This window comes from Chelonia mydas, chromosome 13, assembly GCF_015237465.2.
Source record: "Chelonia mydas isolate rCheMyd1 chromosome 13, rCheMyd1.pri.v2, whole genome shotgun sequence".
Classification (NCBI taxonomy): Eukaryota; Metazoa; Chordata; order Testudines; family Cheloniidae; genus Chelonia; species Chelonia mydas.
In genome coordinates, this window is record NC_051253.2 from 35,108,024 (window position 1) to 35,133,814 (window position 25,791).

Consider the following 25,791-nt stretch of genomic DNA (forward strand, 5'->3'; position numbering starts at 1 on the left):
ATCTGCCCTATAGACACTCCCATTTACTCCTACGGACTCCCCCATCCACCCTTATAGACACCCCCATCTACTCCCACATACCCCCCACCTACCCCTATGGACACCCCCTACCCACCCCTATAGACATCCCCTGTCCACCCCTATGGACACCCCCTACCCACCACGATAGACAACCCCATCTACCCTATAGACACTCCCATTTACTCCTATGGACTCCCCCATCCACCCTTATAGACACCCCGCTCTACTGCCATAGAAACCACAATGTATCCCTACAGACAGCCCTGTCTACCCCTCTAGGCACCCCCATCTCCCCCTAAAGACACCCTATCCATGCCTATAGACACTCCCATCTAACCCTATAGACACCCCCAATCCACCCCTACAGACACCCCTATTAACCCCCATAGACACTCCCAATCTACCCCCATAGACACCCCCATCTATCCCTACAGACACCTCTATCTACCCCCACAGACACCCCCTATAAACTCCTATAGACATCCCCGTCTACGCTATAGACCCCCTCCACCATGGTGTAGGGGGAGCTCCCAAGGGGAGGATGCTCAGGATGGGGGGGGACGCGAGGGGGGAGAAGGAAGGTGCCGGTGGGGGGAAGTTCAGAGGGGGAGGGGGACGCGCGGGGGGCGGGGAGGAAGATGCCGGAGCGGGGGAAGGAGGAAGATGCGAGGGGGATGATCGGGGCGTGGGGGGGAGGAAGATGCGGGGGGGAGGAGGAAGATGCTCGGGGCGGGGGGGGAGGAAGATGCGGAGGGGGGTGCTCGGGGGGAGGGTGCTCGGGGCGGGGGAGGAGAAAGATGCTCGGGGCGGGGGGGGGAAGCTCAGCGCCTGCCCAGCTGGTACCGGGGGGGGGGCGGGGGGGGGTTGCGCAGACTCCGCTGCTGTCTGCGCCCGGCCCCGGCATGTGGCTCCGGCCCCGCAGCTGCCATGGCCCGGCCGGCGGGAGACCTCGCCCGGGACCTGCAAGGTACCGCGGGGGGGGGCTCCCCCTGCCCCCTCCAGCCCCCGCCCCATCTCTCCCCATTCCCCAGCCCCCTCCAGCCCCTCACCCCCGCCCCATCTCCTCCATTCCCCAGCCCCCCACCCCTGTCTGTCCGCCACCCCAGCCCCCCCATTCCCCAGCCCCCTGCCCCATCTCCCCCATTCCCCACCCCCCCCACCCCTGTCCGTCTGCCACCCCAGCCCCCCATTCCCCAGCCCCCCAGCCACCTGCCCCCTGCCCCATCTCCCCAATTCCCCAGCTCCCCACCCCTGTCAATCCCCCACCCCCCACTCCTCCGTCCTCCCAGCCCCCCCATTCCCCAGCCACCTGCCCCCTCCATCCCCCCACCCCCTGCCCCATCTCCCCCATTCCCGAGCCCCCCACCCCAGTCCGTCCGCCACCCCAGCCCCCCCATTCCCCTGCCCCCCAGCCACCTGCCCTCTGCCCCATCTCCCCCATTCCCCAGCTCCCCACCCCTGTCCATTCCCCACCCCCCGACTCCTCCGTCCTCCCAGCCCCCCCATTACCCCGCCCCCTGCCCCATCTCTCCCTATCCCCATCCCCCACCCACAACCGCTGTCCGACCCCATCCTCTGGCCATTCCAGCAGCCCACCTGGCCCCTCTCATTCCCCCACCCTGTCCATCTTCTGGCCATCGCCACAGACCCCCCGACGCCCGCATCCCTCCCTCCATCCTCCCCCCACCAATCCTCCCGTCCTCTGTGCATCCCCCCTTCCCAGGTGAATGATCCCCTGGACTCTGGGGAGTGGGGTCTAGTGGGTAGAGTGGGGGAAGGGGCTGGGAGCCAGGACTCCTGGGTTCTATCCTAGCTCGGAGAGGGGAGGGGAGTCTAGTGGTTAGAGCAGGGAGGGCTGGGAGCCAGGACTCCTGGGGTCTCTCCCCAGCTCTGGAAGGGGAGTGGGGTCTGGCAGTGGGAGCAGCCAGGACTCCTGGGTTCTCTTGTGGGTGCGGATCTGGCAGCGCAGCTGCCGTCGGTTGCATCCTGTGGCCGGGGTCCGTGCGACGGTTGGTTCCTCTCTGCCCCCTGCGGCCCCCGCTCCCCGCCCGCCCTGCTGGATTCGGGCCTTCGCTGTGGGTTTGGCGGAAGGGTTGTGACATGTCAGGTTGTGACAGGCAGAGCGTGGGGGATGTCAAGCTGCCTGCCGGCAATCCAGACACGGCTAGATACACACGGACACGCGTGCACCCCGAGCCCGGCTGGGCCGGTCTGGGGCCATAATTCAGCCTAGCTCGCGTGCAAACGTCCCTACAAACGTACACCCGCATCCCAGCTCCGTCTCCCCCCCACGCTGACCCCCACAGACGGCAACACGACTGCCAAACAAACCCCACACTGAGGGCCTGACAGCAAAATAAACCAGACACTCCCAGAGTTCGATCCATCTAACCCCGTCCACCCATCTCGCTCTCTCCCCCCCCATCCACCCCCTTTCTCTATCTATCTCTCGATCTATCCCCGCACCCCTCCTCTCTCTCTCCCCTCACATGCCCACACAGCCCCTCCGTGCACACACCTCTCACAGACACTGTTACAAACTAGGGTGCCCGGACACCCCGATATCAGGGGCTTTGTCTCATCTCCCCAGCCCGTGATTCACACTTCCTGTCCAGTCCCCTGTTCCAAACACACCAAGACATTTTACCCCCCACCCCGGGGCCGTCTCTCGGCTCCAGCCGCAGTGGGATTGGAATGGCCCCGGGAATCCCTCATCCCGCTCGGGGTCACCATGTCCCCCGAAAGGGGGCCCCAAAACCTGTACCCGAAATCCTAACACGGGCTGGGCTCGCAGGGGCTGCGTGGCGGGAGGGAGTGAGGGACACCGGGGGGGGGAGGGGGCACGGCTGTTCCATCAGCCGCCTGGTGGGCCCCATCCTGTTTTCCGGTGTCTCTGGGCTTCCTTTTTCAACTGCACTGGGTAGGGGCACCCAGCAGAAGTGTCTGACTCGTGCTTTCGCTTCCTCTCTCAGCCCCATGTCGGCTTCTCCCTGGCTGGGCGAGATGCCAGGGTCAGGGCATCTGACGGCCCAGGGCCCCCTGCTGCCCCCGCTCCCCGCAGCCCAGGACCCCCTGCTGCCCCCGCTCCTCGCAGCCCAGGACCCCCTGTTGCCCCCAATCCCCATAGCCCAGGGCCCCCTGCTGCCCCCGCGCCCTGCAGCCCAGGACCCCCTGCTGCCCCCAATCCCCATAGCCCAGGGCCCCCTGCTGCCCCCGCTCCTCGCAGCCCAGGACCCCCTGCTGCCCCCGCTCCCCACAGCCCGGGCCCCCTGCTGTCCCTGCTCCTCGCAGCCCAGGACCCCCTACTGCCCCCGCGCCCTGCAGCCCAGTGCCCCCTGCTGTCGCCGCTCCTCACAGCCCAGTGCCCCCTGCTGCCCCCATTCCCCGCAGCCCAGGACCCCCTGCTGTCCCTGCTCCTCGCAGCCCAGGGCCCCCTGCTGCCCCCGCTCCCCGCAACCCAGTGCCCCCTGCTGCCCCCACTCCCCGCAGCCCGGGGCCCCTGGCCGCAGACCCTGTTGGGGGGGCTGGGAGGTGACTCGTGGGGCGCTGACCCGGCACTGACCCCGTCCCCCCTTTGCAGACAGCATTCGCAAGGTCCTGAGCCGCCCGCCCAACCCTCTGCTGCTGAAGGTGAAGCTTGAAACCAAGCCCAAGAAGTTTGAGGATCGTGTGTTGGTGAGTTTCCGGGGACGGGGGGGTCTGTCCCTACTTCCCCCTCCCTCAGCCCAGCCAGGGCACCCCCCAGGACCCTCTTTCCAGGAGTCACCCCAGAAGCTTTGACGTCGCCATCCCCAGGGCTGAGCCCAGCCCCCCGGGAATCGCAGCGTCTCCCCACACTCGTCTCACGGGGGCTGCTTGTCCCCCACAGGTGCTGACGGCCTGGCGGCTCCACCTCTTCGGGCTGAAAGTGCCGGCCAAGGTGAGTGTGAGACGCACCCAGGCCTGGCCAGCAGGGGGCGCAGGGACACACACACACACACACACGGGGACACACACATAGACACACCGACAGACACACACTTACACACAGACACACGCACTCCCATGCGGACACACACACGCTCACACACAGACACGCACTCACACTCCCACACTCACACATAGACACACTCACATGGACAGACACAGACACACTCACGGACACACACTCACACACGGACACACTCGCACTCACACATAGACACAGTCACGCACGGACACACACACATGCTCACACACAGATACGCACTCACACTCCCACATTCACACATAGACACACTCACATGGACAGACCTAGACACACTCACATGGACAGACCTAGACACACTCACAGACACACAGTCACACACGGACACACTCACACTCACACATAGACACAGTCACGCACGGATGGACACACACACACTCACACACGGGGACACACTCACACATAGACACACACACTCCCATGTGGACACACACACACTCACACACAGACACACACACTCACACATAGACACACTCACACTCACACTCACATTGACAGACACAGACACACTCACGGACACACACTCACACATGGACACACTCGCACTCACACATAGACACAGTCACGCACGGACACACACACACACTCACACACAGGGACACACTCACACATAGACACACAGACAGACACACACTCACACATAGACACACTCCCATGTGGACACGGACACACTCACACACAGACACACACACTCACACATAGACACACTCACACTCACACTCACATGGACAGACACAGACACACTCACGGACACACACACACATGGACACACTCGCACTCACACATAGACACAGTCACGCACGGACACACACACACACTCACACATGGACACACACACTCATGGACACACACACACACACTCATTTCTCCTATCTCTCCCCAGGTCGAAAGCTCCTTCAATGTCTTGGAAATTCGAACGTTAAACACAATAAACCACAGCCAGGTAAGTGCCCCGCAGCCCAGGGACAGCACCCCCTGCTGGCCCCCTGCGCTCGGTCCCCCCCATGATGTCACTGCCCCCCCGGCCCAGGGACAACGCCCCCTGCTGGCCCCCTGTCACGGAGTGGGGGGGAGTCAGGGCCCTGCACCCCACTTCCTGCGATTCCCCGGGACCCTCAGCCAGCCAGTAACACAGAGGGTTTATTAGCCGACAGGGACACAGGCCCAAACCGAGCTTGTCGGTACAACCCGGACCCCTCAGCCAGGTCACTCGGGGGGGCAGGGGGGGCAGGGAGCTTAGACCCCAGCCCTGGGGCTCTCTCCATTTCCCCAGCCCGCTCCAAACTGAACCCCCCTCCAGCCGTCTCCCCCTGGCTCCTCCTCCAGCCTTTGTCCAGTTTCCCGGGCAAAGGTGTCACCTCGCCCCAGCCCCTCCTGGCTCAGGTATCGTCCCCCCCCGTGAAGCCCCCCCCAACATCCCATCCCCAATGCAGACAGTCCCAGAAAACACCCCTGCAACATCCCCAGGTCGGTCCGCCCCACTCCCTGCTGTGTCACCCCCCACCCGGGGTCCCCCCGTCCCTCCCCCCCACATACACACACACACTCTCTCAGGTGGTGGGGGGCAGTTAATTAGTTAATTGGCTTAATCAGGGTCACAGCTCTTGGTAGTGGGAATAATTTGTGTTTGGTGAGGGATGTTCTCACTCTCTTCCCTCCCCCCCATGTCCCCCTGGCTCCCCACCCCCCCTTCCCCCCCCCAATTCCCCCCACCCCTCCTCCCCGGCTCCCCCCTCCCCGTCTCTCAGATCCTGGTGGACACGGAGAAAGCCACCTACAGCTTCAAATTCCCCAGCGCGGCCAGCGCCGAGCAGCTCACCCGGCACGTCAACGCGGCTCTCAGCAAGATCTTCCCCAGCCCCACGGCGGGGTGAGTGCGGCCCCGGGGGTCACTAGCGGACTCTGGGCTGCAGGGAGCGGGGGGGGGGGGTCACTAGGGGGCGTTGGGCTGCAGGGAGCAGGGGGGGTCACTAGGGGGCGCTGGGCTGCAGGGAGGGGGGGTTCACTGGGGGCGCCGGGCTCCAGGGAGTGGGGGGTTCACTGCGGGGGCTGGGCTGCAGAGAGCGGGGGGGGGTCATTAGGGGGCATTGGGCTGCAGGGAGCGGGGGGGTCACTAGGGGGCTCTGGGCTGCAGGGAGCGGGGGGTTCACTGGGGGGGCCAGGCTGCAGAGAGCAGGGGTGGGGATAGAACCCAGGCATCCTAACACTGTGGCCCCCCCCCCCAGCTGTCTGAGGACCCCTGAGACCCCCCGGGACACGTCCCCCAACTCCGAGAGTTCGACCTCCACCAGTCACAGCATCTGCGGTGAGTGGGGGGGGGGAGTGAATGGGAGGGAAGGGGACGGGGGGGACGGGGGAGCCCCCCCCCGCTGACCTCCGTGGCTCTGTCTGTCTCCCTGGCAGGGGGGTTCTCCGATACCTACGCCGCCCTCTGCGACTACAACGGGCTCTTCTGCCGGGAGGAGGTGCAGTGGGTAGGTGGGGGGTGGGGGGGCAGGGGAGGGGGAGGGGAAGGCAGAGGGGGTGCAGTGGGGGGGAGGGGAGGGGAAGGTGGAGGAGGTGCGGTGGGTAGGTGGGGGGGCAGGGGAGGGGGAGGGGAAGGCAGAGGGGGTGCAGTGGGGGGTGGGGGGAGGGCAAGGCAGAGGGGGTGCAGTGGGTAGATGGGGGGAGAGGAGGGGGAGGGGGAGGAGGGGCTGGAGGGGGCAGTTGGGGGTATGGGGCAGGGCTCTTTGGGGGGGACCCGTGGGGTTAGTGGGGGGGGTGAGGGGGAGGGGAGGGGAAGGCGGAGGAGGTGCAGTGGGTAGGTGGGGATCCCTCACCATGGGGTCCCCCCATTTCTCTCACCCTCCCTCCCTTACCAGGATGTCGACACCATCTACCACTCGGCCGACAATCATGAATTCAACCTGCTGGACTTCAGCCACCTGGAAAGCCGGTGAGGGACCCCTGATACCCCCTGTACCCCCCAAACTGGTACCCCAATCTGCCTGAACCTCCATACCCCCTTCTTTGAGACCCCTATTTCCCCTGTACCCCGATCCCCAAAAATGGTACCCCAACCCACCTTTACCTCGATACCCCCAGGCCTGCCTGCACCCCTTGCCAGCACCCCAATACCCCTCTACTGCCAGTATCTCCTGTGTGCCCAGTACCCCTGTACCCCCCAACCCCGGCCCAGCATCCCAAGACTCCCTGAACCTCTGAAACCCATCTATACCCCCAAACCCACCTGGCAGAACCCCGATACCCTGCATCCCCACAGACACCCCAGCCCCTCTTCTCTGCATCGGATCCTCTTGGGGCGCCCTGCCCCCGTCAGCGCAGTGGGGGTGCTGGCAGATGTGGGGGCGCTCACCCCCTTCCCCGTGACTCTCCCCGCAGGGACCTGGCTTTGATCGTCGCTGCCCTTGCCTACAACCCTTGGTTCACGCGACTGCACTGCAAGGACCTGAGGCTGGTAGGTACCCCCCAAAACCCACCCTGGGCCCCCAAAACTTCCCCTGGGCCCCCAAACCTTCCCCTGGGCCCTAAAACCCACTCCTGGACCCCCCAAACCCACCCCTGTGCCCAAAACCCACCCCTGGACCCCCAACCCATCCCATAGCCCCAAAACCCAGCCCTGGACCCCCAAACCCACCCCTGGACTCAAAGTTCCCTGGACATAATCTCCACTGAACCCTCAAATTTCTCTGAACCCCAAATTCTGCCCCTCTGCTCCCAAAATCCTCTCTATGCCCTGAAACATTCCCCTGCACCCCAAAACAACTCCTGGTCCCCAATCCCCTCCTCCTCTGTGCCCCATATCCCACCCTGGCACCCCAAAACCCTGCCCCAAAATCTCATGCCCCAAACCCCCTGCATCCCAAAACCCTTGTCTGTGCCCCAAAAGCTACACTGTGCCCAGAAACTTCCCCAAACTCCATCTGTACCCCAAAATTCCCTTCAGCACCCCCAAATCCCATCCCTCTGTAGCCCAAACCCTCCTCTATACCCTGACGCTTTCCTGTGTCATAGCTCTGTACCCCAAAATCCCCCGCACTCCCCAACACTTGTCTGGGCCCTGAAACATTCCCCTGCAGCCCACTACCCACCGTCAATCCCAAACCCCTCCTTTACCCATGCAAATGCTCTGTACCCCCATATCCCTCCTCCTCTATGCCCACAAACTGCCCTGTACCCCAAAGCTGTCCCAGCCCCCCAATTCATCCCCTGCAGCCCCCAAACCACCCTCTGTGCCCCCTAATCACCCTACCACCCAAACCATCCCCTGCACCTCCAGAATGCCCCCATAGGGACTCCAGGGGGATCTGCCTCCCCAGCACCCCCGTTCCTCGGCCGGGGGGGGCCCGCATCTCTCCCCTGCGCTCTCTGTCTCCTTCCCTCTCCCCAGGGCTCTGAGGTATCTGAGCAAGTTCTGCACACACTCAGCAAGTCCCATCACCTGGAGGAGCTGGTGCTGGACAACACGGGGTTAAAAACGTGAGTGAGCCCCCCCAAAACCCCCGCTCCCACCCGGCCCCAGGGCAGGGACCGGCTGGCCCAGGGGGGCAGGGATGGGGCACGGGGCCTGTCCCCCCTAGGGGGCACCGGCTCTGATCCGACCCCAGGGCGGGGACTGGCTGGGCTGGGGAGAAGGGGCCGGGGTTCGGGGTTCAGGGCGTCACCCCCCGTCTCTCTCTGGCGCAGAGACTTCGCGCTCAAACTGACCTGCGCTCTGGGAGACAACCCCGGCTCGGCCCTGCACAGCCTGGTGCTGTCGCACAACCAGATCGAGGACAAAGGTGGGGACCCCCCAGCTGCCCCCCCAGCACCACCAGTGTCCCCCAGTAGCCTCCAGTCTCCCCTCGTGCCATCCAATGTCCCCGCAGTGTCCTGCCCGCCTGACACCCCTCAGCGCCTCTCAACTGCCCCCCAGCACCCCCCAGTGTCCCCCCGCACCCAATGTCCCCCAGCCGCAGGGAGCGGGGGAGTCACTAGGGGGTGCCAGGCTGCAGGGAGCAGGGGGGTCACTGTCCAGCCCGCGGTCCAGCACCTGACACCCCCCAGAACCCCCCAGTGTCCCCCAGCACCTCCAATGTCCCCCATCACCTAAGACCCCCAGCAGCCCCCAGTGTCATCCCAACACTACCCAGTGTCCCCCCCAGTATCCCCGAGCCCTCCCCATGTCCCCCAGCTCTTCACAACTTTCAGCACCCCCAATATCCCCCCAGCATCTCCCGTATCCTTCCCCCCCGGCCCTGCCCCCATCTCTGCTCTTGCCCCCCCCCCGGGTCCCCCTAATCTCTTCCCCCTCCCTCCCCCTCACAGGTCTCATCTCCCTGAGCCAGCAATTCCTCTACTTCCCCAAGGGGCTGCGGCAGCTCGGGCTCTGCAAGACGGGGGTCACCCCGAAAGGTACGGGGGGGCTGGGGGGAGGGGTGGGGAAGGTGAGCAGGGGAGGGGGAGGGAGCTGGGGAAGGGCAGGTGGTTGGGGCTGGGGGACCTTTGTGGGCACAGTGGGGGAGGGAGAAGCTCTCGGGCCTGGGGGGCAGGGTGGGGGATGGGCAGGGGGTCCCAGCCCCCCACCACTCACCCCCTCTCCCCTCCCAGGGCTGGCCGGGCTCTGTCAGACCCTGGGGGCCAACCCGGCCTTCAGCAGCTCCCTGCAACACCTGGACCTCAGCAAGAACCCCGGGCTGCTGGGCGGCGAGGAGGCCAACGTGAGTGACAGCCGGGGGCGCCGGGGGGCAGGGAGGTGGGGACTAGGCAGGGAGTGCTTGGGTCAGGGGGTGCCGTGGGGCAGGGAGCGGGGGCTCTGTGGGGCAGGGAGGCGGGAGCTGGGCGGCGGGTGCCGTGGGGCAGGGAGCGGGGGCTCTGTGGGGCAGGGAGCCAGGAGCTGGGCAGTGGGTGCCGTGGGGTGGGGGCGGGGGCTCTGTGGGGCAGGGAGGCGGGAGCTGGGCGGCGGGTGCCGTGGGGCAGGGAGCGGGGGCTCTGTGGGGCAGGGAGGCGGGAGCTGGGCAGCGGGTGCCGTGGGGCAGGGGGCGGGGGCTCTGTGGGGCAGGGAGGCGGGAGCTGGGCAGCGGGGGCTCTGTGGGGCGGGGAGGCGGGAGCTGCGCAGTGGGTGCCGTGGGGCAGGGAGCGGGGGCTCTGTGGGGCAGGGAGGCGGGAGCTGGGCGGCGGGTGCCGTGGGGCAGGGAGCGGGGGCTCTGTGGGGCAGGGAGGCAGGAGCTGGGCAGTGGGTGCCGTGGGGTGGGGGCGGGGGCTCTGTGGGGCAGGGAGGCGGGAGCTGGGCAGCGGGTGCCGTGGGGCAGGGGGCGGGGGCTCTGTGGGGAAGGGAGGCGGGAGCTGGGCAGCGGGTGCCGTGGGGCAGGGGGCGGGGGCTCTGTGGGGAAGGGAGGCGGGAGCTGGGCAGCGGGGGCTCTGTGGGGCGGGGAGGCGGGAGCTGGGCAGCGGGTGCCGTGGGGCAGGGAGGTGGGTGCCGTGGGGCAGGGAGGCGGGGGCTCTGTGGGGCAGGGAGGCGGGAGCTGGGCAGGGGGTGCCGTGGGGCAGGGGGCGAGGGCTCTGTGGGGCCCAGGCAGCCCCCCAGCTCCCTCCATCGCTCGGTTTCGTCCCCTCTCCCCCCGCAGGGTTTTTATTCCTTCCTGGCCCAGCCCAACGCCCTCCTGCGCCTCGAGCTGGCCGGCACGGACTGCGCCGTCGACGTGGTGAGGGGCGACCAGCCGGGGGCGCCGGGGGGAGCGGGGCAGCAGCCCTGGCTGGGGGAGGGGCCTCCCGGAGGCCGCGGCCTCGCCCTGCAGGGGGCATCGTGGGGAGCCGGGGGTTCGATCCCTTTCTCTCTCTGCCCCCCCCCAGTTATTCGGGGCGCTGCTGCATGGATGTTGCACTCGGCTTCGCTACCTCAACCTCTCCCGGAACTCCTTCTCGCACAGGTGAGTGTCGGGGTCCCCCCGCCCCCCGATTGCCTAGCTCTGGCGTCCCCGTCAGGTGAACTCCCCCCCTGCACCCCAGCTTCCCAGTGAGGGGGATCCCAATTAGGCTGAGCCCCCTCCATGCCTCCTTGCGCACCCTTTCCACGGGGATCAGGGTCCCTCTGGGGCAGGCCCCCCTTAATTTTGGGGGCTCCTGGCCTGTCTCTGTCTCTAGGAAAGCCAAGGACTCCCAGCCGGCCTTCAGGCAATTCTTCTCGAGCGCCTACGCACTGAACTACGTGAGCCTGTCGGGCACGAAAATGCCCCTGGATGCCTTGAGGTGAGTGTGTGTGTGTGTGTGTGTGTGTGTGTGTGTGTGTGTCCCTGGGCCCCCTGCTGGAGAGGATGGGCCCTGCCCTGTGTGTGTGTGTGTGTCCTTGGGCCCCCTGCTGGAGGGGACGGGCCCTGCCCTGTGTGTGTGTGTGTGTGTTCCTGGGCCCCCTGCCGGAGAGGACGGGCCCTGCCCTGTGTGTGTGTCCTTGGGCCCCCTGCTGGAGGGGACGGGCCCTGCCCTGTGTGTGTGTGTGTGTCCCTGGGCCCCCTGCCGGAGAGGACGGGCCCTGCCGTGTGTGTGTGTGTGTGTGTGTGTGTGTGTTTGTGTGTCCCTGCGCCCCCTGCTGGAGAGGATGGACCCTGCCGTGTGTGTGTGTGTCCCTGGGCCCCCTGCTGGAGGGGACGGGCCCTGCCGTGTGTGTGTGTGTGTGTGTGTGTGTTTGTGTGTCCCTGCGCCCCCTGCTGGAGGGGACGGGCCCTGCCCTGTGTGTGTGTGTCCCTGGGCCCCCTGCCGGAGAGGATGGGCCCTGCCTTATGTGTGTGTCCCTGGGCCCCCTGCCGGAGAGGACGGGCCCTGCCATGTGTGTGTGTGTGTGTGTGTGTGTGTGTGTCCCTGCACCCCCTGCTGGAGGGGACGGGCCCTGCTCGCTGCGTGTTGGGGAGGCAAATGGGGGAGGTGGGCGGGGCTAGTGGGAGTCACCCCCTCTGCCCCCATTAACCCCACGGTCGCCAGGTCTCTGTTCCAGGGTCTCTCGGCCAACACCCACCTGAGTGACGTTCACCTGGACTTGAGTGGCTGTGAGGTGAGGGGGGGCTGGGAGGGGGCTGTGCATTGTGCAGGGGGAGGCTGGCAGGGGGGCTTGTTATGTTTGGTCGGGGAGGGGACCATCTGTTAATTCTTTCTTTACTTCCCCTTCTCGTTCTCTCATCATTTCTCATTCCCTCGTTCTTTCCCCCGTCTTGTTCTCGTTCCCTCGTTCTTTTCCTCCCATCTCATTCCCTCGTTCCCTCATTCTTTCCCTCCCCATCTTGTTCTCTTGTTCTTTCCCTCCCGTCTCGTTCTCTCGTTCTGTCATTCCCCCGTTCTTTCCCTCCCATCTCGTTCTCTCGTTCTCTCGTTGTTTCCTTTCCAATGTTGTTCTCTTGTTCTTTCAATTGTTCCTTCTTTCCCTCCTCCACTATCTCATTCACTCATTCTCTCTCTCCCAGCTGCGCTCGCCGGGGGCTCAGGTCCTACAGGAGCAGCTCCCAGGGGTCACTGCCGTGGGGAGCCTAGACATCTCCGACAACGGTGAGTCTGTCTACCTGCCCTTGAGCCCCTGCATCCCTGCCCTGGGGGCGGGGGCAGTATCTCAACTCCCCCTGACGCTCCTCTTCTCCCTCCGCTCACTCCAGGTTTCGACTCCGATTTGCTGACGTTGGTCCCTGCTTTGGGCAAGAACAAATCCCTCAAACACCTCTGGCTGGGCAAGAACTTCAGCGTCAAGTCCCGGTGGGCGAACACTTCTGTCATCCACCTTCTGTCCCATCTCATTCCCTCCCTCTTCCCCGGGAGAGAGAGGTCCTTGAGGAGCCTCTTCTAAACCTATTTTCCTCCAAGCTCACCTTCTCTAGTGAGGAGGTTGTGCTCCATGGGACCCAGTCTAGACTCATTGGATGGGTGCTGGGCTCCATGGGACCCTTTCTAGACCCACTGGATGGGCACTGGCTCCATGAGAACCGTTTGAGACCCATTGGATGGGCATTGGACCCATGGGACTCATTCTACACCCTTTAAATGGCATTGGGCTCCATGGGACCCATTCTAGACTCATTGGATGGGTGCTGGGCTCCGTTAGAAACTTCTAGACCCACTGGATGGGTATTGGTGCCCAATGGGGACCATTCTAGACCAATTAGACTATGCTGTAAACATCCAGAAAGAAATGGAGAATAGTGGAAGTAGAAAAGCCATCTAGAACCTCCCCAGGTGGGTGACCTAGAAAGATGACGAAGAAGTTTTGCATCTCTGATTAGGTTGATGTTATGAAGTCCAGTTATACAGAACCCACCAAGCGTCGAGCATGGAAGGAAGTGATACAGCATGGATGACCTAGAAGACTAGGCAAGCACTGTGATGAGTCTACTGAGTTTGAATCTATAGAGCCCAATTATCCAGAACGTGTCCAGTCTAGAACATGGGGAAAGGGTCTAGAACGGGTCACCTAGAATACTAGTCAAGCAATGTTGCAAATCTGCTGAGGTGGATTCACACAGCTGAGGTTGTGAGGAGTTCAGCAATCCAGAACCCACCCAACTTAGAACATGAAGGGAAGGGGTCTAGAATAAGTGTCCTAGAACAATTAGCATGTTCCTGTTTAGCTTACAGCCAGTCAGTGGCTGGGCTGGCGAATTTAGCTCTCAGCCTCGTCCCACTCCTCTGGGTGCTCATGCCCGGCCTCTGTGTTCTCTCTCCCCAGGACGCTGGAGGAGATACTTCACAAGATTGTACAGCTGATTCAGGAGGAAGATTGTGTGAGTCTGTCCCTCGTGAAAAGTGAAAATTGCTCTGAGGCGGGGGGCTGTGGATCGGGATTGAGGGGAACCAGCAGAGTTGTGGGGGGCAGGGGATCCCAGGGCTGACTCCCCTCTCTTCCGCCAGTCCCTGCAGTCTCTCTCTGTGGCCGACTCACGGCTGAAGTCCCGGACCAGCATCCTCATCAACGCCCTTGGCAGTAATACCTGCTTGAGCAAGGTGGACCTGAGCGGGAATGGCATGGAGGACCTGGGGGCCAAGATGCTGTCCAAGGCTCTGCAGATCAACAGCAGCCTCCGGTGGGGGCTCCTGGAGGAAGGGGACACCGGGGTGCAGCAGGAAGTCCCATCAGGGGGACTGGGTGCGGGAGGCGGTCTCATGGGGGGGATTGGGGTTGGGGGTAGGAAGTAAGGTCCGATTCAGGGATGTGGGTGCAGATTGAGGGGATGGGGTAGCTGGGGTCTCAATGGCAGGAGGGTGGGGGGATTGGGGCTGGGGCGGGGGGGGTCTCACTGGGTGGGCCAAGGGAGGGTGTCCCATTGGGGGATTTGCAGGGGAATTGGGACTTGTGGGGTCTTGTCAGGGGAAGTGGGGGGAAATTGGGGGTTGGGAGAGGGGCTACCATTGGGCAGGAGCAGGGATTGGGGTTGGGAGGGGAGAACAGAGGGGAAGGATTCCAGGGGACTAGGAAGCATGGGAGGGGATATGGAAGGGGGGCCTTGTTGGAGGGAGGAGGGGAGGAGAGAGCCATTGATGGGGACAGCAGAAGAGGGAGTCCCTATTGGAGAATGTGGGGAAGGGGGTTCCACTGGAGAGGAGGAGGGTGGACGCTTTGTATTAGCCAAGGCAGGGAACAGGGTCTCATCTGGGGTGTCATCACAGTGGAGGGGCAAGAAAGACCCCAGTGTTGGGTGACCCAGCCTGGATCTCCCCTTTGCAGGAGCATCGCCTGGGACCGGAACAACACGACAGCACTCGGCTTCCATGATGTTGCCCGAGCCCTGGAGAAGTGAGTCTGGAAGGGGACTTCCTGGTTGAGTGTCAGCCCCTGACACTCAGGGTGCCCCCCAACATGCACCTCACCCTCAGTCTGCATGCTTAGTGTTAGCATTGATAACAGATGTCATTACTCAGGTTTTTAATGCCTGCTTGCTGCTTAATTGTTTGTAATTCATTTTTATTGAGGACGTGCGTGGACTGGCAGAGCTGTCTGGATGGTTTTGAGCTGAGTTGGGGGTTGGATTGGTTGTGTTGAGTTGAGGCAGTTAGGTTGTTGAGTAGGGATTGGGTTGTTGGAGTGGATTACTGGTGCATTTGTTGGGTTGGTTGGTATTATTGGATGGGTGATTGGGTTACTGAATGGGGCTGGTTTGGGTTGGGTTATTGGTTTGGTTCAGTTAGCTTGGGTTATTGGTTGAATAGAGTCGGGTTAGCTTAGTTGGATTGAATTACTACTAGCATAGAGTTGGGTTAGGTTGGGTTGAGTTGGTTTGGGTTCTTGGTTGGGTTACGTTGGTTGAGTTGGATTGAATAAGTGCTTAAGTAGAGTTGGGTTGGATTGGTTGGGTAGTGTTGGGCTGGGTTGAATTTGATTGGGTTGTTGGGTAGAGTTGGGATGGGTTCTTAGTTGAGTTGTGTTGAATTTGATTGGGTTGTTGGGTAGAGTTGGGCTGGGTTCTTGGTTGGGTGGAGTTGGGTTGGGTTATTGGAAGTGTCATTGGGGTGGTGAGTTGTTTGGGTTGGGTTGTTGGGATGGCTGGATGATAAGAGGGAGGTGGACAATGCCTGGGATAATGGGCAGACAAGAAGTTGGTTGGGGGGTGACTGGAGGAGGAACAGGGGGTGATAATGGGGAGACGGGGGAGGTTAGATAACTGGGAGGAAGTGAGACCATAACTCTGACAGATCTGAGCGGAAGGTCCCTGAGTATCTGGGGAGCCCTTTCCCAACGCCCTCTCCCGTTTAACCTCACACCCCTCCCTACAGCAACTACACCCTGAAGTACATGTCCTTCCCCATGAGCGACATCACAGTCGCTTACCGCAGTGCCCCGGAGAGGACGGACGAGGTGTGGCAGAAGGTGGGTAGAGCCCGGAGGCCCCGGGGCTCGGTTGGAGGGGGTGGGGGGAACCCAAGGGATCTCTCATCTGCTTCTCTCCCTTCCCTCCCACCCAGATCCAATGGTGCCTCCTCCGAAACGGCCATTCCCAGAAGTTCTCCCAGGAGCAGGCGTTCCGACTCCAGCAGGGGATCGGCACCAGCAGCGCCGAGCAAGTAAACGTTCCCATCTCCCCATACCACCCCCCATGGGCAAGGGAGCTGGCTGGCTCAGGAGGGTGGAGAACGGGACCCGGGGCCTTTCCCCTCTAGGGGGCGCCAGCTCCCATCAGGCCCCAGGATGGGACTGGCTGGCTCAAGGAGGCTGGGAATGGGACATGGGGCCTTTCCCCCTAGGGGGTGCTGGTTCTGATCTGGCCCCAGGGCGGGGGTCCCGGCTGGCTCCAGGGATGTTGCTAACAGCTCCGTCCCCCAGCAGATGATCAGACGGCTGTGCCTGCGGGTCCAGGAGGAGGTGAGGGCTCTGCACAGCTGCCCTGCTGATACTGTCCAGGAGGAGGTGCTCTATGCGCGGGAGCTCATGAAGGAGGCCAAGAACTCGCGGGCGGTGAGACAGACCCCTCCGTCCGGGCCCTGCCCCATTCTTGCCATCCCCACCCCTCTCGGTTCGGCCCCTGTTCCTCCCTCCCGTTTGATCCCATCCCCTTCCCCTCGGTCTCACCTTCCGCCTGCCTTTCTTCTCTCTGTCTCCTCTCCCCAGATGTTCTCCACATCTGTACACAGCAGCCCTGGCTGAACACTGGGGCCACTAGCTGAGGTCACATCCAGTCTTGCTGGCCCAGACAGTAGCTCTCCAGATGTTACCATGGCTCTTCTATCACCAGATACAAACTGTCTCCCCAGATGTTGCTGCACCTCTGCACAGCTGGGTCCTCCATCTCTGGCCAAGTCACTTTTTAAGTCCCCATATGTTGCCACAGCTGTATTCCATATCCCCTGGCTAAACACTGCTTCTGCAGATGTTGACACATCTGGACCTTCTATCCCCAGCCAGAAACTAGACCCCCCAGATGTTGCCACAGCTGTAGCCTCTATCCCTGGTGGGACACCGTCTCCCCCCAATGTTGCCACAGCGGTACACAGCTGGATCCTCCATCTCTGGCCCAGGAACAAACTCCCCAGATGTTACCACAGCTGCACACCATAGCCCCGCCCCGGCTGCTGTCGCCCCTCCCCCCGCGCACATCTGTCCCTGTTCACCCCGCCCCTCTCTGCACGTGCTTTCTCTCCCCAGCTGTTCCCCAGCCTCTATGAACTGGGACACATCTTGGCGAGCGACGGGCCCGTCCGGCAGCGACTGGAGTCCGTGGCCAATGAGGTCTCCAAGGCCGTTGACAAGGAGCTGCAGGTGATGAGCTGGGGATGTCTCCCTGGGGGGGGTTGGGGGACTCAGGGTAGGGGGACCCCAGGTCTTACTGGGGGCGTTGGGGGTGTAGGGGGGCACCCCAGATGTCACTAGTGGGGTGGGGGACCCCAGGTCTCACTGGGGAGGCCTGGGGGACCCTGAATTTCATTAGGGGGACCCCAGGTCTCACTGAGGGGTTTGGGGGCTCAGTTTAGGGGAACCATGAGTCTCATTAGGAGAGTTGGGGGGACTCAGTTTGGGGAACCACAGGTCCCACCAAGGGGTGGGGGACACAGCTTAGGGGGACCCTGGGTCTCACTAGCTGGGTCAGGGGACCCCAGGTCTCACTGGGAGGTTTCAGGGGCTCAGTATGGAGGGACCTCAGGTCTTACTGGAGTCTTGGGGGACTCAGTTTGGGGGGACCCTGGGTCTGCTGTGTTACTAAGGGAGCTCAGTGTGGGCGGCCCAGCTCTGGGGCACTTGGGGGTGACTCAGTGTTTCGGGAGCCCCCCTCTCTGACTGGTGGGGTCCCTCCCAGGTGATCCTGGAGTCCATGGTGACACTGACCCAGGAGCTCTGCCCCAGGGCCATGCAGGCCGCCGAGGGCCACAACAAGATGCTGGGGGCCGTGTCAGAGCGGGTGACCGTCCCCCGCAACTTCATCCGGGGGGCACTGCTGGAGCAGGCCGGGCAGGACATCCAGAACAAGCTGAAGTAAGACGGGAGCTGGGGGGGGGGGCAGGTGTGTGTATGGGGGGTCCCCAAGGAGGGCTGGGTGGGGCGTTTTAGGGGGATGGGGAGCACTGTGGGATGGCCAGGTTGGGGTGCTCGGGGGGCTTTAGGGGGGCTGTCCAGTCTCTGACCCCCCTCCCCCGTTTGTCCCCAGCGAGGTGAAGTTGTCTGTGGTGACGTATCTCACCAACTCCATCGTGGAGGAGCTCCTGGAGGAGTTGTACAGCACCCACAAGAGCCTGGTGAGCCCCCCCCATGACCCCCAGCCCCCCACAGTCACCCCCAGCCCCTCACAGTGACCCCGCCCCCCCAGTCACCCCCCAGCCCCCCACAGTGACCCCAGCCCCTCACAATAACCCCAGCCCCCACAGAGAACCCTACTCCCCACAGTCATCCCCAGCCCCCCACAGTGACCCCAGCCCCTCACAATAACCCCAGCCCCCACAGAGAACCCTACTCCCCACAGTCATCCCCAGCCCCCCACAGTCACCCCCAGCCCCTCACAATAACCCCAGCCCCCACAGAGAACCCTACTCCCCACAGTCATCCCCAGCCCCCCACAGTCACCCCCAGCCCCTCACAATAACCCCAGCCCCCACAGAGAACCCTACTCCCCACAGTCATCCCCAGCCCCCCACAGTCACCCCCAGCCCCTCACAATAACCCCAGCCCCCACAGAGAACCCTACTCCCCACAGTCACCCCCAGCCCCCCACACTGACCCTCAGCCCCTCACCGTGACCCCAGCCCCCCACAGAGATCACCCCCAGCCCCCCACACTGACCCTCAGCCCCTCACCGTGACCCCAGCCCTCCACAGAGATCCCCACCTCCCACAGAGACTTTAAGCTCCCCACAGTGACCCCCAGCCCTCTGTACTGCCCCTCACCGCCCCCTGACACCCCCCCCACCAGCCCTCATACACCCCACAGCCCCACCCCCCTGCTCCCACTGCATTACCCCAGACCTCTATCTCCCCAACCCCAGATGTCCCCAGAACCCCCACTTCCCCCTCTCTCCCCCCAAATGCAGCTGTACCCCACCCCTACCTTTTCCCTCAGCCCCCTGTACTTTGCCCCCCAAACCCTCCTCAGTCCCCTCTAACCCCTGGGTCGCCCCAATAATCTCTCTCATCTTCCCCCCCACATAGACCCAGCACATCGCTCACCTCCAGCAGCTCTCCGAGGGGCAGGGCGGTGCTGGGAGCTCCGGGGGGACCCCACTGGACCAGCCCCCCAGGAACCAGCTGAGAGATCCTGAGGAGACCACAGACGATGAGCTGGGAACCAGCATTGTAAGCAATGGGGATGGGGCACAGCCCTGCAGGCCCCTCTCCCAGCCACCCACCCACCCCCCAGAGCAGGGAGGGGACCCCCCATACCTGGCTCTGGGGTCACCCTGCTCTCCTCTCTGCAGGACACCATTGCTATCAAGAGGCAGAAACATGGCAGGAAAATCCGACCTGTCTCAGCTTTTATCGGTGAGTGATGGTCACACATCAGATCTCCTCTTTCTCCATCCACCCCTTATCCATCCATCCTCCTGTCCATCCATCCACCCCTTATCCATCCATCCATCCCTCCATCCATCCACCCTTATCCATCCATCCATCCTCCTGCCCATCCATCCACCCCTTATCCACCTGTCCAGCCATCCACCCCTTATCCATCCATCCATCCATCCATCCATCCATCCATCCATCCATCCATCCTCCTCTCCATCCGTCCATCTATCCATCCTCCTCTCCATCCATCCACCCTTTATCCACAGTTTCATCCATCCATCCCCATACACACCCCTCCATCCATCCATCCCTTATCCATCCATCCATCCGTCCGTCCATCCATCCATCCACCTGTCCATCCATCCACCCTTTATCCACCGTTTAATCCATCCATCTCCATACACACCCCTACATCCATCCACCCCTTATCCATCCATCCACCCCTTATCCACCTGTCCATCCATCCATCCATCCATCCATCCATCCTCCTCTCCATCCGTCCACCCATCCGTCCATCCATCCATCCACTCACCCTTTATCCACCGCTTAATCCATCCATCTCCATACACACCCTTCTATCCATCCATCTATCCACCCACCACTTCATCCACCCATCCATCCACCCCTCCCTCTATCCATTCACTCCTTCATCCATCTCTCCATCCCTGTCCACTCTCCCTCCATCCATCCACCCCTCGGTCCATCCACACAACCCTTCCTCTGTCACTCACCCTCTCCTCTGTCCCACTCTCTCTCTCTCTCTGCCTCCCCCCACAGGCGGGGCTGACCCAGACACTGATGCCACACACTCCTGGGGCACCAACTCGCCGTCAGGCTGGCTCTCCTCGTCAGCCAGCAGCCAGTACTCGCATTCCCGCAGCCCCTCCTTCGAGGGACTGGCTGAGCTCCCCACTGAGGGGTCCCGGCTGGAGCACCGCACCCGCGGCCGGCCCCGGCCCCCCCGGTGCGTCCCCCCGGGGCCCCGCCAGAACGTGAGTCACGCTGATCCCATCCGCCCCCTCGCTAAGCCACACCTTCCATTTCTCTTTCACTCCTCCCTCCATTTTCTCATTTCTCTGTTCCTTTTCCTAGTCCTTCACTTTCTCATCCATTCCCTCGTTTTCTCCTTTCCACAGTCAGTTTTGCCTTAAGTCATTCATTTGCTCATTCCTTTGTTTTCTCGATCCTTTCTCGTTCTTTTGTTTTGTCCTTTGTTTTTCATTTGCTTATTTGCTTGTGTAGTAGGAAGAGAGTCTGTGGGATACAAGTACCGTGCTTCATCTACAATAAACCTGGCTAGGTGCCTTCGTCCCTTAACGGATCTTGTGGTCATTGGGTGGTTTGCTTGAGTTCTGCCGTGCCAGCTGTCTGCGCAGAGCTGGGGTGGCACACAGAGGGAAAACACACATGCAGCCAAACATCTATCAACATCTAACCACAGCTTATTCATTTATTCTCTCCACTTTGTGTTCCTTCTTTCATTCATTGATTTTCTCATTCATTAATTCCTTCTCTCATTCATTTTCTCATTCATTTGTTCCTTCTTCTATTCTTTCACTCATTTATTTCTTCATTCCATTGTTCCGTCCCTCATTCATTTGTTTGTTCATCTTCCCCTCTGTTCTCTTATTTGTTCCTTTGTTCAGTCTGTCGTCCATCCTCTCCTTTGTTCATTCACTCTTTTCCCTCTTTCTCTGTCTTTCCTCAAGAAACTATTTTTTCATGCAACACACTGTGGACTCCTTGCCAGAGGGTGTTGTGAAAGCCAGTACTATAACGGGGTTCAAAAGGGAGCTAGATAGATTCATGGAGGTTAGGCCCATCAATGGCTATTAGCCAGGATGGGCAGAAATGGTGTCCATAGCCTCTGTTTGCCAGAAGCTGGGGTGGGGTGACAGGGGATGGATCACTTGATGATTCCCTGTTCTGTCCATTCCCTCTGGGGCACCTGCCATTGGCCACTGTCTGAGGACAGGATACTGGGCTTGATGGACCTTTGGTCTGACCCAGTCTGGCCGTTCTTATGTTCTTATGTAATTGCATCCTTTTGGACTGACCCTTGCCCCAGCCCCAGAGCCTGATGGGTAATGAGCAGAAACAGACACATGCAGGTAGAAATTATCCCTTACCAAAACAGGAAGTCCTGGTTGCCAAGAGATGGGACTTACCACTTCAACTGTGAAAGGGGGATGAGTCAGCCTTAAAGCAGGAACCGCCAGCTGAACATTAATCTTTCTAATACTCCAAAATGGGAAGTCCTGCCCACTGGAGGCGGTACTTCCTGTTTCCCCATGGAAAGAAGGAAGAGCCATTCTAAAGTGGGAGGAGTTAAAAGCTGTATCTCAAGACTCTGAAGCAGGAAGTCCAAGTCACTGGAGGCGGGACTTCCCATTTTGCCTGAGGGGGCAGGGGAAGGGGGAGGAGCAAGCCTTAAAGTGACAGCAGCTAATTCCTTGCTTCTTACACGTCTCCTCAGCAGGCTCGGACACCTGGGTCCATTGAGCCCCAGCGGCAGGAGAATGGGACAGTGCCGCGACTGGATGAGGGGCTGGAGGAATTTTTTAGCAGGCGTGTCCTCACAGATAACACCAGGTGGGACCATATACCTTAGGGGTGCGGGAAAGGGTGGGGATCACACCAGTCTGATTCTCCGACCATCCCCACTTCTCTCCTCTGCCCCCCTACAGCTATCCACGGACTCCCAGAGGCTGTGGGGTGAGACCAGGCCCCTCAGACGCGCTGCCCCCCATGCAGAAGAAGAGGCGAAAGGGGCTTTTCCATTTTCGGAGGCATCGGAGCCTCAAGGGGGAGAGGGAGGTTGAAGACACCCTGTGGGGGGCCCCCCACAGCTCCCCCAGCACCCCCCAAGGGACAGCAGATGAGCCCAAGGCTTCAATGTGGAGTTCAGCCAGCCTGGATGAGAGGGAGGGGCAGGAACCCCAGGGAATGGGGATTCCCCTCCCCGGGTTGGGGGGCAGCGGAGGAAGTGGGGTGAAGGGGCTGCCCCCCAGAGGTAAGCAGGTAAGGAGGCGCCAGGCTGCAGGGAGCGGGGCAGGAGGGGCCAGCAGGGGTCGCTGCTTTCAACTGCCTCTGCTTTTGTAGGGCCCCACCGCTGATCGTTCCCCCAACCCCATGAGGGAGGAGTCAGATTCTTCGGAGGCGGAGCTACTGCAGCCCTCCAGAGTGCACGGAATCGCCCTGCCCGGAATGGGGCGGAGCCTGGATGGGAAGAAAGAGGTACGTGGGCTGAGAGAGGAGGTGCATACCTGCAGGGGCGGGGCCTGAGGACAGGCCACGCCCACTCAATGCCTCAAGGTCTGCAGCTACGTTAGCGGAAGGAGGGGGATTCTCGGGGATGGGGCCAGAGGATGGAGGCCACACCCTCTGAACCCCTTATGGTCTGGACTGAGGCTGGGGAGGGAGAGGCTCTGGGGGCATGGGCTGAGGGCGGAGGCCACACCCACTTAACCCCTGATGGTCTGGTCCAAACTCCCCTGTTCCCTCACTCTTGTTTCAGGGGGCAGAGCTGCAAAGGGTGGGCAGCCTACAGGATCGAGAGAGGAGGAGGTCCTCGGACGGCTCAGGTAGGGGGGCACACCCCAAATTCTGCCCCTCCCCCTCGCCTAGCTCCCCCCAACCTGATACCCCCCTTTATCTCTTCCCCACAGAGAAAGGGGGCTGGAGACCCCAGCCTCCCCCTCAGAGCTCCAAGCCAGCGTTTGCCACCATTCGAAGGGCTGAGGCTAGCTGGGATATCGGTAAGGGCTGCGAGCTTCCCCGCAGCAGTGCCCCCAGGGCTGCGAGCTTCCCTGCAGCACTGCCCCCAGGGCTGCAAACTTCCCCAGGGCAGTGCCCCCAGCCAGCCAATCCAAGACTGTGAGCTTCCCAAGAGCAGTGTCCCCAGCCTGGGGAGGAGCTCTGGGGTTGCGAGCTTCTCCACAGCAGTGCTCCCATTGCTCATGTGGTTTCTCCCTCTCCCCCAACCCCATCAGCGGAGGAGAGCTCCCAGCTGGACCTGGAGGGGACGGACATCTCCAGCGGGGCCCCCAGAGTGGAGGCAGGGGAGAAGCCCCCAAACCCCAGCTTCCTGGCATCTGGAAAGGTGAGGGGGGCCCTGCAGGGGTGGGAGGCTGGGGTGGTGAAGCTGGGGGGCAGAGAGGGGGTATAAGCTGTGAGCTTCCCCACAGCAGTGCCCCCAGGAGCCCAGGATGGAGTTTGGGGTGCTCTGTGGCATTACCAGGGGGGGCTAATTGCTCTGATTATCTCTCCCCCCCAATCCCATTCCCTAACAGGCCAGGGAGCCACCATCCGGCCCCCGCCCCCCCAAGCCAGTAGCCATCCCCCGCGGCCGAAAGCCCCCGAGTCAGCCGGAGAGGAGTCAGAGTAGCGAGGAGCAGGCAGGTGGGGCCGGCCCCACCGAGACTCGGACTTCCCCCCCCGTCGCCCGCCCCCGACCGGACCACTTGGAAACAGAAGGTATCGGGAGCGGAGATTGCGGCACGCGGCCTTTCCCCTCCAGGGGGCGCTGGCCCCGATCCAGCCCCTTGGTAGGGACCGGTTCAAGGGGACGGGTAATGGGATGTGGGGCTTGTCCCCTCTAGGGGGCGCCGGCTCCCATCCAGCCCCAGGGCAGGGGAGCTGGCTGGCTCAGGAGGGTGGGGGATGAGACACGGGGCCTTTCACCCTCTCTCTCTTTCCAGGGGGGTCCGAGGTGGGGCGGAAGGCGGCCCCTCTGAAACCTCAGCGAACGCGCCGGGCGCAGTCCTGTGACAAACTGGAATCAGATCAGGGTCGAGACCCCGGAGCCAGAGGTGAGACCCTGAACTGAGGCGGGGGGCAAGAGCCCGGGGCTGTGAGCTTCCCCCCTGCAGTGCCCCCAGCCGGGCTGTCTCTCTCTCAGGATCTAACCCCTTCCCCTCTCCCGCCCCCAATAGGTGCTGCTAACGCCCCCCTGCCGGACCCCCCTCCGCCCCCGCCCTCGGAGCAGCATCAGCCCCCTCGGAAACCTCGTCTCCCCATCTCCCGGCCTTTCCTCTCTGTGGACCAGGCTGTGGGTGAGTAAAACGGCCCCTCTGGGCCACAGAGGGTTAACAACCCCCCACCCGGCCCTCCCCCCTCCACCCTGACACCTTGTCTGTCTCTCCTCAGGAACCCAGGAGTCCGGGACAGACTGACAGACCTGCTATTGAGTATCAGCCGTGCCACCAGCTGGGAGAAGAGGGGGAACGTGGAAGCCTGAGAACAGAGAGAGAGAAGGGACGACTGGGCCTTCCCCAAGATCCAGCCATGAACCCCCCAAAACAAGGATCAGCACCCCCCCCACATGGCCTTGGGGCTGCAGACCCTGCCCTGCCCCCCCCACCCTTCCCTCCCGCCTCACTTCCACTCCTCCGTTCAGGTCTGTTTTGTTCCCTCACTTCTGCCCCCCCACCCCAATCCCTCGAGGGACGGACCCCTGTTTTCACGGCGTGCCCCCCGGCGGGAGGAGGCATTGCTCCCCCGGGAGGAAACAGCGGGCGGGACTCTGAATGCGGCTCATCCCCCCTGCACCCCCCACCGCCCCCCAGCTGCCCACCCCCCATTTTCCACCCCTCCAGGGTCCCTGTCTATTTTCGGCTTGTACAGAAGGAAGAGAGAAATAAATTCTATATGGCGACCGGAGCGGGCGCGAGGCCATCTCCTTTGTTCCTCCGGGGCAGTGGGGGACAGGAGCACCCCCTCTCCTGGGGGCTCCCCCAGGCCGCAAGCACCAGGGGTCACCGCCCCAATCTCAGGGTGGGTGGGTGGGGTCACATACTGGGTTGTAGTTCTCAGATGTGGCCAGCAGGGGGCGCGGAGACACACACACACACACACACAGGGCAGTTCTCAGCCCCTCCACCAGGGGGCAGCAAGGACGCCCCCCCCCCAACAGCTCAGCTTGTGTTGTTGTGTACCCCCTCAAATCGTATACAGGGCTGTGGGTGGGACGTCACCCTTGTCCCTTCGTGTGCGAGTGTTGTTGTGTGTGTCTGTGGTGGGGCCTGAGGGAGGGTGGCGAGGGGAAGGGGGTGAGGTTGGTGTGGGTTGTGGGGCTGGCTTGCTGTAAGCAAGGCGCGCCTGGGGTGGGTGTGTCCCTGGTGAGTTGTGTGTTTGTGTTGGTGGGAGGGGTTCCTTGCCGCGAGTGTCCCGTCGCTGTGTGGTGTGTCCCCGCCGTGTCGGCTCTCCCTGAGCACGTTGCGGTGCTCGGTGCTGCCTTGCTGGCGGGAAGTGTCGTGTCCCCGCTGTGTCGTGTCCCGCTGTGTCGTGTCCCGGCTGTGGTGTGTCCCGCTGTGTCGTGTCCCCGCTGTGTC

The 25,791-nt window shown here is 62.4% G+C and overlaps 1 protein-coding gene and 1 long non-coding RNA gene across 7 annotated transcripts; one reads left to right on the forward strand and one right to left on the reverse strand.

Annotated features, from left to right (window-relative positions):
* Positions 1–860: 860 nt before the first annotated feature.
* CARMIL3 (capping protein regulator and myosin 1 linker 3) lies at positions 861–25,123 on the forward strand. Of its 6 annotated transcripts, none has more exons than XM_043526822.1 (41): positions 861–988; positions 3,602–3,696; positions 3,890–3,940; positions 4,911–4,970; positions 5,776–5,897; positions 6,253–6,332; positions 6,431–6,501; positions 6,889–6,962; positions 7,409–7,484; positions 8,418–8,506; positions 8,714–8,808; positions 9,335–9,421; positions 9,617–9,726; positions 10,633–10,710; positions 10,859–10,935; positions 11,150–11,254; positions 11,981–12,050; positions 12,457–12,538; positions 12,643–12,739; positions 13,707–13,761; positions 13,889–14,061; positions 14,703–14,771; positions 15,749–15,842; positions 15,938–16,036; positions 16,296–16,427; positions 17,115–17,228; positions 17,764–17,939; positions 18,112–18,199; positions 19,106–19,249; positions 19,372–19,435; positions 20,237–20,451; positions 21,936–22,051; positions 22,147–22,480; positions 22,562–22,696; positions 22,977–23,043; positions 23,128–23,217; positions 23,452–23,561; positions 23,752–23,935; positions 24,160–24,270; positions 24,394–24,513; positions 24,608–25,123. In XM_043526822.1, exons 1-41 carry the CDS (start codon positions 949–951, stop codon positions 24,631–24,633), a joined length of 4,275 nt encoding a protein of 1,424 aa, XP_043382757.1. In that variant the 5' UTR covers positions 861–948; the 3' UTR covers positions 24,634–25,123. The 6 variants fall into 6 exon arrangements, with proteins under 6 accessions (XP_043382757.1, XP_037771995.1, XP_043382758.1 ...); XM_037916067.2 differs by having other exon boundaries at positions 16,299–16,427; positions 24,608–25,122; XM_043526823.1 differs by having other exon boundaries at positions 16,299–16,427; positions 21,939–22,051; positions 24,608–25,122.
* Positions 8,533–15,617, reverse strand: LOC122462668. The gene is made up of 3 exons (XR_006285366.1): positions 15,600–15,617; positions 13,663–13,664; positions 8,533–8,651 (listed from the first exon to the last, which is right to left on the reverse strand). It is a non-coding gene; the product is annotated as an uncharacterized LOC122462668 (long non-coding RNA).
* Positions 25,124–25,791: the final 668 nt, after the last annotated feature.